General features: G+C 35.9%; 1 protein-coding gene across 1 annotated transcript; it reads right to left on the bottom strand.

Annotated features, from left to right (window-relative positions):
• Positions 1-1,114: 1,114 nt before the first annotated feature.
• LOC120629338 lies at positions 1,115-10,873 on the bottom strand. Its single transcript, XM_039898255.1, has 9 exons — positions 10,540-10,873; positions 9,492-9,667; positions 8,614-8,805; positions 8,079-8,215; positions 6,987-7,241; positions 6,176-6,307; positions 5,610-5,711; positions 3,564-3,736; positions 1,115-2,957 (listed from the first exon to the last, which is right to left on the bottom strand). Exons 1-9 carry the CDS (start codon positions 10,698-10,700, stop codon positions 2,114-2,116), a joined length of 2,172 nt encoding a protein of 723 aa, XP_039754189.1. The 5' UTR covers positions 10,701-10,873; the 3' UTR covers positions 1,115-2,113.
• Positions 10,874-13,102: the final 2,229 nt, after the last annotated feature.

Here is a 13,102-nt window from a genome sequence, read left to right as displayed (position 1 = left end):
ACTAGGGTTATGAATGTGCCATACAATTGTCACCACCCCTCGGGCGTCGTACGGGGCGACTAAGGGAGTATAACAGGGTGCGGGCAGCAGCGACATCTGTGCTAGTACGACCATCTACTGCTGTCGCCAACCCGGCTGCCAAGCACGGTGATTATGGGCAGACTATCCCGTTGGAAGAGGCCTTTAGTCCAGCAGTGGACAGCTATCTTAGAGCAGCATCACTTACCACCAGCTGCGATTACAGTGAATAGGTAACTTGTAGAGCAAAAAAAAAAGGTATTTTGCAGGTATTTTCATTTATTTTAATTTATTGAAATAAGTTAGATATATGCAATTTTGACGCCTCCACTGTTGCCTGTGTTTTTCATCCGCGCTTATTACGGTATTTTACGAATAGCGTTTTAACCAATGGCGTGCATAGAGGGTATGCACAGGGTATGCAGATGATATAAAATGAAGAAAATCTCCAATATGAAATATAAAAAAATTAAGGATAGGCATTGTAAGAGAGAGTATTTATAATTCGTTCTGCAGATATTAGTTACGAGACAAAGCATGCCACAGGAAACGCCATTTATTTACATTGCGCGAATATTCACGCGACGCGTTTTTTCTTGAGGCCAGCACGTAAGAAGAAGATTTAAAACACAACGCACAATATTATAATGCATTACGTATATTTATATTACATTTTTGTAGCCAAAAACATAAAAAAAACCAAATATAAGGTGCAAGGCACTATCTTCATCATTTTAGCGTATCTCATAAGATTCTCTATACAATATAATATAATCTTCAAAATTACATGGATTTTTGTAAATCATTCATATCACAGTGCCGCTGAAGTTAATATTCATTGCGACAAACTATAAATGTATATAATATGTAAATATATCTAATAGGATTATCTTAAAATTAAATATACAATTTTTTGATGAATAATATTCAATTTCACGCAAAAATACAATAATTAACATTGATTTAATTAAATTTTTGAATTTTTCAGTCTTTTCATACTTTTTAATACATTTTTGTATCTAAAGAACTAAAAAATATTACTCACAAATATATACACCAAATTGTACTCTCTTGCTATGTATTTATATCTCTGTAACTACTTTTTTTTCTTTGGTGTACAATAAAAGTGTATTCATTCATTCATTCAAATATATATATCTCTTATTATTCATAACGCTTACTCATTAGCGTGTTTTATATCAAAAAGTAGTTTTTGTGTAGTTTTATGTATATTAAATAATAATTACATTCTTATAGTGCATTATAATATCATAATATAGGAAAACGTACACTTTTCGTTAGCTTGCATATGCAATAATATGCAAGTATATAAAATGTAAATAATACTAGTTCCTACTGATAAATAGTGGTCAAGTTATTACAATATTCGTTACCGCTAATCATAAGTGCCATCCGAAGTTTAATTAACAATTGTGATATGTTTCTTATAATTTGGATTAAAATGTACATTTAATATATTATAATTTTTTTTTTTTTTGGATCAATATAATATTTTTATCCTATCTTCATGAATAAGCCAGTAACCATTGCATAAGCGCAGCTAAAATAATGCTCTTTCATTTCAGGTTAACTGACGGACTTAATTCACGTAGTAGTTAGATCTAGAACGATAACGTAATTTGTGATAATATTTTTTTTGGTCATAGTTGACGGACCAAGAAAATGGTCACGTGATGGTAACTGAAAAACATTGTCTTTATACAGAGGAACACTCTCACTTCGCAGGTCATTCAAAGAAAACTTCTTACAAAGTACCGCCCTGTTTTCATCAACCTAAAGCTAGGATTTAAAGCCTGGCATGAAGATTTTTCATAAATTAGTTATTTTACCATAAACCAAAATTTTCGTAGTTTATTCACGCTCAAAAGTTTCCTCATTCTAGGATAAATAATCATGAGAGAAATCTATATGTGGCTAAGTTAAGGATATAGAACAATAAATAGTAGAATTACCATCCAATCACGTTTGCATGGACATATGTGCGGGTAGTTCTCAAAATACACCACAGCCAATATTAGTGCGCTTCAAAAATGGCTTGTTAGAAAATATCAGCATAAATAAACCTGGGTTTAGATTAAACAAATAAAATTCCATTACATTTGGCGCATACAATGCTTTTTTTGTTTGGATACTGCTGTCTTCTTTGGTGTATTTCACTGTCCACCCAATTCAAAAGTTGATCCTTCAAGTGCAATATGGTATCTTGGCGTATCATTCCATTTTGAAAGAACTCCGCTAGAACAACCATTATACCGTTGTCCGTTTCGCGGCTCGGATCGCCGAAAGGCCTTTGGTGTCTCAGGTAGTTAAACACAAATTTCACAGTTTGCACTATCAGATCTTCATCTGGGCTCAAGAGTCTTAACCTTGCGATCTCTTCCGGCACCAGGTTAGATAGAACATTGAAAGCTACTGTCATTAAATTCGCATAGACATCTTGGCTCAGGTTCTCTAGCAGTAAGGCAACATTTTCAGCACCAGAAGCGCTAACTCTTACTAGTAATGTCCCAATCCGTATGATTTCCCCAGGATGTATTCCCACCAACATACCTCTAGGTTCTTCTTCCCCGTCCAGATAACCAGTAACTGCTGTAGTCGATGGTGTGATACGAGTGGGTACATTACTGGTATTAACAGACGCCGTACCTAGAGAAGAGAATAATTGCGCCCTACCCTCTTTACCTAAGTTATACAATTCCGAAGGATTGAATTTGTGCATGGAGTTCAAATTCACTTGGCCATCAGAGGTCATTGATATCCTGAGTTTGTGCTGGTTGACATCTTTATTTATTTTTAGCACGTCCGCGAAATACTGGTCTTTGTTCAAGATGTTCTTGATACCTTTTATAACTTCGGTGTTACCTTGTACGGCACCTTGAACTCTACGGGATTCCGCGCTGATTTTGTCGAACATTTTCCTGTGTAAAATAACGGTTCCATGTTAGGATTAGTTGTCTTGATGGTAAGAGGAAATCCATCGCCAATAAAAAGAGAACTACTTCGAAGGGCATGCAAGGGGCATCCCCTGTGTTCATGAACCAGAGACGTAGGTGCTAAGCCTCGTGGGCCTATAATTACACCAGCACCCACGTTCTTCAGACCGGAACACAGCACCGCAAAAATGCTGCTTAGCGGCAGAAGCATGGCGGTAGTACTTCCAAGGATGAGCTCTGTCTCTGTTGATGGAATACTACTAAGCGATAAGGCCGGCTTTTTATTCTACTTCGACCTTTTTATTGCTATTCTTCTTTTATTTCTCATCTCAGAAATGGTGTACAAATAAAGAGTTTCTAAATAAATAAATGATGAAGACTAATACCACGATTACCAGTCTGTTACTCGTGAAGGTGGTGCGGTAGACCGAGGATTTTGAAAATTGTTGGCAATATATATATGGTGAGAACCTTATTGCTACTAAGCGATAAAGCCTTCGTATATCTTTGTATTGCTATTCTGCTTTTATCTCCCATCTTCTTAGTGGTGTACAAATAAAGGAGTTTTTCAATAATTAATTAAACGCTTACCTATGTCTGTTACTTCTGAGGGAGGTGCGGTATTCGTTGATGGTGGTAGCTTGTGCGTCTTCGATGATATTCTGCGCCGTGCGGTTGGAAACCACGGCGTGGCAGAAGAAGAGTGTCGCCGCCGAGAATTGGAACAGTTCTAGCGTTGTTGGCGCTTCACCGTGCTTGCGGTACTGGAAACAAATACATAACATTGAAAAGGAATGTGTATTTCAATGATTCCATTCATTTTCGTGTACAATACAATACAACATATCCTCTCGTTTCCTTATCCTAAGGTTGCCTGGCAGAGATCTACTAAGCGATGATGCCGCCTTTTGTTTACTGATTATTATGTTTTTTTTTTGTTTATTTAAACTCTTTATTTGTACACCACTACATAGTTAGGAAAATAAAGGACGAATAGAGAGAAACACAAAAAAACTGGAGTAGCGATCTCTGCCAGGCAACCTTAGGATTAGGAGACAACAAGAGCGAGAACAAAAAGGTGGTGTAAAATTATTATAAACCTACATTCAAATACATAAACAAAATATACACAAATAAAAACATAAAATAAAATATTCATATAATATATATATATGACGGCCCAGTGGCGCAGTGGGCAGCGACCCTGCTTTCTGAGTCCAAGGCCGTGGGTTCGATTCCCACAACTGGAGAATGTTTGTGTGATGAACATGAATGTTTTTCAGTGTCTGGGTGTTTATCTGTAATAAGAAGTATTTATGTGTATTATATTCATAAAAAAATATTCATCAGCTATCTCAGTACCCATAACACAAGCTACGCTTACTTTGGGGCTAGATGGCGATGTGTGTATTGTCGTAGTATATTTATTTATTTATTTATATATATATATATATATATATAAAATAAATATAAAAATAATAAACTAATATATATTATGAAAAGCTATATTAATGAATAGATGAAATAAAAAAATAAAAATAACCAGTCGTCTGCAAAGCTTATTATGCGCTATTGCGCAAGATAATAAGCTTTAACTGCATTTTTAAACATATCAAGCGATTTTGCCTGGCGTATGTTCGTAGGTAGGTAGGTTTTTGTGTGCAAATAAAGAGAATAAATCAATAAATAAAATCATCATCATCAACCCATTAGCGACCCTCTCAGTCTTCCCATGTAGGCATTGCGGGTAATGAAACGAAGTGCCTTTCTCACTGGACTGAATATTTCGATGAGCTATCCAGAGAGAAAGGTATTTGGTACAAGACGATGCAGCCCCAGCCATGTATATCTCAATCGCTCTGATACAATTACAGCGTTAAGACTTCATTCCGGACATATTCCAACAAATAAGTTTGCCTACCTCATTGGAAAAAATTAAAGCCCTAATTGCTCCACATGTGGGGTAATTGAGGATATTTATCACGTTGTGTTGGAATGTGTTCGTAATGAATAACTTAGAATAAGTTTACTAGATAGTTATCTAAGTATAGTAGATGTAATTAGCTTTTTAGCGTTTCCTCTTAGATCAGAATCAACACTGATATATAAATTAGTAAGAACATATTTTAGATTAAGAGAATAAATATCTGTACATAACTAACAGAACAGAGCGACATACATAGTCACATTATGTGACTAAGCTCTTTAAATAAAGAGAAAAAAATAATATATAAATCATATATCCAAATATAAAGCTGAAGAGTTTGTTTGTTTGATTACTTTAACACGATGATCTCAGGAACTACTGGCACTTTTAATAGGCTATATATCATCACGCTAAGACCAACAGGAGCATAACTCCAATGAAGAATGTATCAAAATTAGAGTTTTAAAGAGCTTCCGCTACGTGCGATAAAATCTTGTATGCCAAAGTTGTTCCCCTTTAAAAGTCCGCGACAGCGTATGTCTACCTTTTAAGGTTGACTTGTACGCGGACAAAGTCGCGAGGGACCGCCAGTCATTAGATAAATACAGTATTTAGCGATTCTTTTTTACTGTCATAAATAAAATCTATTCAGTCGTTTCAGAGTTAACGAATCCAAACAGAAAAAACAAAGCCCGTTCCGTTAAGCTTACCTTAAGTATTATATGTATCAAACTGTTGAGGACGCCTGCACCGCCGGTGACTAAGTTCGCGTGTCGGAGTACTTCTACCGATACTGCCAAAACTTGACCAGTCTACAAAAAAATAAATTAAATTCGAAATTAATTCAAAAGTCTTGACCTAACAGTTAATGAATGTGGACACAATCCATAAAAGTATCATCCATCTATCTTGTAATGAGGCCCGCTTCAGCGGATGCACTTCGACCCTCCAGGATCTTTTGTGCTCAAAGTATCACCCATACTCAATTGAATATGATTACAATTTCGATTAACAGGGTATATATAATTAAATAAAATCAAATATTATCAATTTTTTTTTATTAATTTGAATGCCTTGAAATTGCATTTACACTTCTGAGCATAAACCATAGATACGTTGCAAAGTATCCATGACCAAATTTGGCCTTGAATGTAAACAAAGCTGATGTTATGTTTGTCACTGCGTATTTTTCATAATAACTTATCACATAGTATTGATCTCATGAAAATGTGGAACATTATTATTCCGTTTTTATTACCCTTACCTATATACTTACTTTGGACAAATTAGTGCCAGCCGCTGCTGATTTGGAAAGCAAGCCACTGGCAGCGCCGGCGGCTAGGCCAACGCTTGAAGCGGCTATATTCAGCCAACTACCTCGCGCTTCTGCATCTGTTGGACTTATGGTCTGAAAAACAAATTATAGACTTAGGACCATCGTATACAATTCGTTTATCTTTATATTTCTTGTGTGCGTGTGTATGTCACTGAACTCCTCCTAAGCGACTGGACCGATTTGAATGAATTCTTTGGTATGCGTTTGGGTGGCACCCTGGATGGTTTAGATTCACAAATCGGCCCGACAGATGGCGCTGGGGTCCGCTAGTTTACTATAATATTTTTCATGGTTCGTTACAGGCAAGTTCATATTACATTTAACTCTTCATTGTAACACCTAAAATTACTTAATGCTTTGAAAAGTATAATAATATAGCTACCATAAAATTATTTAATTATTACAAATAACTATAAGAAACTTTAGTAACCTGTTCTATAAAACAACTATAAACCTAAAATTCCAAAAACAAATAAGCTGCCAGTGCCAATTATATTTCTCTCACATAATCGGGACACCCCTTTGGTAACTTTATCAGTAGAATATAATTTTGTAGAGTCAACAAGTGGTATAATATTTACAGTATCCACAATAAGTGCCAGAGCTGCATTTTTCACTAGCAGCTACAGCCAAAGTTCTTGCACTAAACCAGACCTTAAATGCCAAATGCCTTAATAGTTTTTGATTTTTAGGTCAGTCTAGATTTAATCACACCTGCCTTAAACCAGAAATAGAGAACATTAAAGAGTACCTGCTCATGCACTCGTCTATCGTGTAAATGCAATGAAGACCTTACAAGGCCGTATATGCCTGTAGCGACCGTGGCCACAGTTGCTCCAATAAGCACAGCAGGGCCAATAGGTGTGAAGGCAGCAACACCGAGAACCCCCACTGCTCCTATCGAAGCCACTGTGCTTGCTGTGTCAACGGAACTTAGCACTCTTGCAGTCAGTCCTAATGATGCAGATGGTGTGACGGTTAACTTGACAGCAAATGTTTCTTCTCCCTGTAATTAAAAATCTATAATCACAACACATTATTTCACTAATTTTAAGCATGTGAAACTTTGTACAAAACATGTGTGTTATTATACAATGTGTAAATGAAAACCGAAATATTCCTTTACAGGCTTTAGTTTGTTTACATTATTCACCATCCCAGAGACTTATTAGTGAATCAAAAACGATAATAATTTTTGAGTAAACAACTGCTATAGTTTTTAATGAAAAATATCAGATACAGTCATAACATCACAAGCAAAATTAAAATCAAGTGTCGATCTTTTGCTTCAATAGGGTTGTCATAAGAAAACACGAAAATGTTTTTGATTAGTTTGTATGGAAAAATAAATATGTTTCTTTAATTTGATATATTTTTACAGGGTGACTCCTGTTCAAATATACGTATGCACCAAATTCAAATTCCAAAATGTTTTTTTCCTGTAGACCTTATTACAGACACTTATGCCAACACACAACAACATGTTACACTAATGTTAGTGATGGTGATAACTGCATTTGTTAACTTAAACTAATGCTAAGAGGATTCCAAGCGCGCCCTGGTCTAGTCTAAGAGCCCACAACAAACATAGCCAGTTTTTTTTTATGTTATCACCATCTCAGTCTACTTAATGTTGAGCTATGAAGTAAGAGCGATTCATACCCAAGTTCTTTTATCATACATGTACACCCTTCAAAAGTATTTCGCAATTCGGTTACATTTTGTATACCACTGAAATGGCTAGACAGATTTGATTTATTACTAACATAGTGATAGACTATATACCATTGTTATTATTGTACATAGTGAGATTCTGACCAACAGTATAACTTTTTAAACATACCTCTTGTATTACACCCTGATATTCTCCATCTTGTGGAGCAATGATAACACACTTAGGTAAAGTGTTGTTGGTCAAGTAAGAATCCCAGTCCTGGTAAACTCTTGCATTTTCATCAACATAAACTTTACATGTTTTAGCTGGAAAATAAAAAAATATAAAAAATAGTATTAAGGCAAGAAACAACGAGCTCTTTCTAAAAATAAAAGGTAGCCCTGCAAGAACAGACATAGATTTTTTTTAAATATTTGGCAATTTATTTGAATCATTTAGGTACTATTTATAATACTATTGCTTTTTACGTTTCGTTCGCTATTTGAATATTATAGCGAACACAAGGTGTGTGTAAGCTGAGCAAGGAACATGTTTTTTTAACAAAATAAGCCCAATCTTCATAGATATTTATTTTTCTTTAATAGGGTAAAAATGTCTGCATACATACACATGAATAACACATAACAAGTTCACATTTTAATGCTTTATGTACACTTTATTTTTAAAGTTACTATTGTGAACTAATAGTCCCTTTTAAACTCACCTCCAACTAATGTAGGGATACATTTTCTCACGCGAAACACAGCAGTACACCAAATATCAGTATCAGTCCGTTGGTGTAAGTCCAACCAATGGTTGGATGGTTCTATCTTATAGAATTTCACAGGCTTAGGTTTTGCGCAAACAATTAATAACACAGACATGAAAATGTCTTCACTGTTTTGCGAGTATTTACCTATAACATAATATATATTTACATTTTAATGTGATATGTTAATGAAAATCTTTGGAGAGTTGGTAAGAAAATATATATATAGAAAAAAAACAGGTTTGAATAGCTATATAATATGGACAAAAAGTAGGAAAAACTGCATGGTATAAGGTAATAAGTTGACTTTACAATTAATGATTGCTAAGTGAAAAATTTGCCATTTTATCTAGTTTTCAAGTAAAACCAGTACATTTTGGAAGATCTGTTTAGTGTGGATTGAAGAAATTATAAATTGCATTATACAGTACTTCCTGCTTTTCGCAGATTATATAGTAAATTTAGATTTATGTACATTGTATACCATGAAATTCCATACATCTAAACACCTGCTTGCATTCTATATGTTGGTTTATTTCTAACTACCTTGTAAGTCTAGTAGTTGATTAAGTTGACCATGGATTCCAGATTTGATCATTAAGTTGGGCCAATATTTGCCACATACTAAGTTTGAGGAGCTCCACTCATTCAGAGAGGACATTGGATCATTTATTAGTCACCAACATGACAAGGTAATAGTCTTAAAAGTCCATCAATCTGCGCTGGAGCAGAGTGACAGGTCAATGCTCTAATTCCCTCTCTCCTAATGGACAACTGTGTTTGTCAATGCCAAAAGATGTTTTTATTTATATTAAGCTAAAGTGTATTCTTACTTTGTTCACATAATTTTTCATAAACATTCATGACCCGTTCTTTTTGCCGAGAGGTGTAGCCTTCAAGATGAGAATTTTCTAAAGAAGGATCAAACATATCTCCTTCTAAGCTTGGACTGCCAAACAAGGCAAACGCTATATTTTGTAACAGGTATTTACGATTGCTGAGTTCATACCTAAAAATATTATGTAATTAATAACTAAAGATAAGATTTATCAGTATAGTCATAAAGGATCAACCTTTAGACTGTACTGGACAGAACTGTGGATAATGCATGACAATATTTGTGGTAAGGTAGTTCTTCAACAGTAAAGTGTGGTGGGGACAGACCATATGGAGACGGAATTTCATATAAGATTTGTTAGCCTCAGTTTTGCACAGTTCTGCTACTGTCTGTATTGTTTCATTCACTCTTTTGCAAGTCAAGGTTTATCAGATTCTTATATCAATGGTGTGTATAGTTTGTTTCCCCCAGCTTTAATATATTTTCTGTGTCCAGGGTGTGAGCTAATATAAAATTTTGTAACAATCAGTTTGGCTGTGTTGCTTTAGCAACAAAGTTTATTATTATAAACCCTGTATTAGCAATAAAAAAAACCCAGACGATTTTTCAGGATAAAATCCAAATATAATTTGTAAAGTATCAATCAATTATTATCTACTGCATTTATAACATTAGTATGGATTTAGGGTCTTACAAAAAAACATGGTATATCATCGGATTAGCTGTGCAGTGTTCTGCTTGAGAGCCTGTGATCAGTCCATTGCATTACTCCTCTCAATTTTTTCATTCATCATATCAAACCATTACCAGCCTACTACAGGGCACGGATCTCCTCCCACAATGAAAAGGGGTTTCTTCATTATGCCACATTTATTTGTAAAACTATGCCATCTGTGTTACTGCTACGTGCTGCGTGCTACTGTTTCTATCTATGTTTTCTTTATTCTTGTTCTGTTTTTTTAACTAGTAGCGTACAAATAACCCTCTGTGTACAATTGAACATACAAAATGAACATACCTACAAAATAGTTTAATAAACTTACTTGACCCAATCATATTCAGGGAGATTTTCAAAATATTCCTGTTGAATTTGTACCGGTGATAAAATTGGTGCATCAGTTCCATGGTTCCCATCTTGCATGATTTGTTCCAACTCTAATTGCGATCGTTCCAGAGCCAGGTGATTGTTTTCAATTTCGGTCATCTTTCTTTTACACAAATATAACCTCCGATGTAATAAAATCAAAAACAATTTATGTAGGTATTACAGATGTTTAATTTTCATTACAAATATTTTGCGCACTTTTCAAGTATAACAGTGCCGTTCTTTCAGATTTCCCAATGGAATATTTTCATTTTTGATGACATTTGGTGAGTAAACAATTCAATTCAATTCTTGTTTATGGCTTTTGTCTGCGCCAACTGGGCACAAGGTATTTCGCCAATGTCTTGTAGATGAAGAAGGCACGAAGGAGATTGATCGGTGAAACTAATGAAAAGTTAATTTTGAATTTGTACCAAGAAATAGTTGTTATTAGCTAGTTAGCTCTTTAACCTAAGGACACAGACAACATATGCATATATATCTTACACGGATATTTTTTGTACATTATACTTTAATTTTATTACTTACTATATATTTACATAAAAATCTACAATAAGGACTGAAAACAAACATTAAAAAACATTTAACACTCAAAGGACGGGGGACTTTGGGAGGAAGAATGGTGGGATTATGAAGGTTAACTCATGTTTCTTGGGACGTAAACTTTTACAGTTCCACTGTAGCAGGGTTATTGGGCCCATTTTGGAGTAGTTTAAAAAGTTGGCTTAAGTTTTTGGCAACGTTGGGCGGTAAGGGAATTTCACTACATGGAGCGACAATACTAAGTAGAAATTCAGAGATAAACTCAAGCATTTTACCTTGGGAGGGAGGGTTCTCAACATTGTTGTTGAGAGCGCATCCATTAGGAAGGGATGAGGAGTAATCACCGACAATAGTCTGAACAGCTTTTTTATCGTAGCCCTTTGCTAGAGGAGCTCGGGGACGAGGAGAGCGGAAAACTGTTTGCCGGTAGGAGGTTTTGGAGGAAGTTACATTAGTAGGAGTAAACATTTCTTTTGTTATCTCAGCATAGGACCTGCGGACAGGAGGAAACTGAGATGATGCTTCAATGTAAGATTTATTATTCTGAGACATGACCATTTTAATAGATTGCTGCCTGGAGAATTCTGGGCAGTCTTTATCAGTAGCAAAATGACTACCAGAGCAGTGTAAACATGTAGATAATTCCTTGATGACCAAACATGAGTCACCTGTATGGGGCTGAGCACATCTGTAGCATCTGGGCTTAGATCTGCAGATTGTTTTAATGTGGCCAAAACGGCAGCAGTTCTGGCACTGTATTGTTGGAAGTTTATATGTTTCAACTGGCAGTGAGGTGTGGTATGAATATACCTTAGCAGGAAGCATTTGCCCCCTGAAGGTTAGGACAACAGATTGGGTAGGCACCCAAGTGATGACACCCTCTGTGACAGATTTTCTGTTCAGTCGCCTTGATTTCAGAACCTCACCACAGCCAGGCGGGAGCTCTAGCGAATCAACAAGCTCGTCCATCGACCAGTCCACGGGAACTCCTTTCACCAGCCCCATTCTGGTTATGTTGTATGTGGGAATTATAGCTCTATATTTGCATAACTTCAAAACTGGACTAACCAGAAAGTTGTTGGCAGCTTGGGCAGAAGTAAACTCTACAGTAATTTTGTTGCGGCCTATATTTTTGACGCCGTCGTGGATAATTGAACCAATTTTGTGTTTGTGCAAGAATTGACCGAAATTTATAGCCCGTAATGACGCTCCAGAGGATGGGTCCTCCACTTCCCGTGAGACTTGGACGATAAAAGGCCCATTATCATCGTCAGAGTATGACTTGGCGCCTTCGGTGAAGGAAGGATGTATGTAAAGGCTTTGAACGGATGGGTTTACCAGAGTAGGATCAGTTATAGTTTTTTTGGCCGCATATACGTTGGTATCCTCTCCTTGTCGTTTGCGAGACGAGGCTGATGCCCCCGGGTCGGGCGGCTCAGGAGGTGTATCTAGATCCATTTTACTGGAAACACTATAACTACAGACACATAATAAATATTTAACCAACACCAAATACGGTTAGATTTATACGAATATCACCAATAACAACTATTTCTGCTGCTGTGTAAATTCACATAAAACACCGAAATTACACCGGAATCTCACTAACACGTGTGCACAAATTGACAGGCCAAGTTACAGTTCAATATAAACAACACCAAATCCTTTTCAAGACGAGTTTACAGTAAAATCAAAGAAAAATTTGAGAAAACCGCGTCCGCCATGTACGAAGTTTCCCGCCGAAAAAAACGTGAGTAAACAAAGTGATCCGTGACAGCAAAGTGAAGTCATTATAATCAATGTTTGACTTTGACGTTCGTAGTGATGATGCCTCACAATTATGGAGGGTAGAGGTAAGGAGAGTCATCTTATATGGGAGAAAAGTTGAAAAAGTGTCCAGTTGTATGCGCTAAATAACAGTTCAAAAATCCTCCACAATGGCGCTGGTGGATGCACAG

The sequence above is a fragment of the Pararge aegeria genome, chromosome 14 (genome assembly GCF_905163445.1).
Source record: "Pararge aegeria chromosome 14, ilParAegt1.1, whole genome shotgun sequence".
Taxonomy (NCBI): domain Eukaryota; kingdom Metazoa; phylum Arthropoda; class Insecta; order Lepidoptera; family Nymphalidae; genus Pararge; species Pararge aegeria.
Note: the sequence above shows the minus strand (reverse complement) of the source record. Positions and strands in the feature narration are given on the sequence as shown.

Excerpts from the sequence above, each read along its gene's own strand:
- LOC120629338 (XM_039898255.1), bottom strand. The coding sequence starts at position 10,700 with ATGACCGAAATTGAAAACAATCACCTGGCTCTGGAACGATCGCAATTA. Across the intron at positions 7,242-8,078 it reads ATCAGGGTGTAATACAAGAG|GGAGAAGAAACATTTGCTGT; the intron begins GTATGTTTAAAA and ends TTTTAATTACAG. Across the intron at positions 6,308-6,986 it reads ATAGACGAGTGCATGAGCAG|ACCATAAGTCCAACAGATGC; the intron begins GTACTCTTTAAT and ends TTTGTTTTTCAG.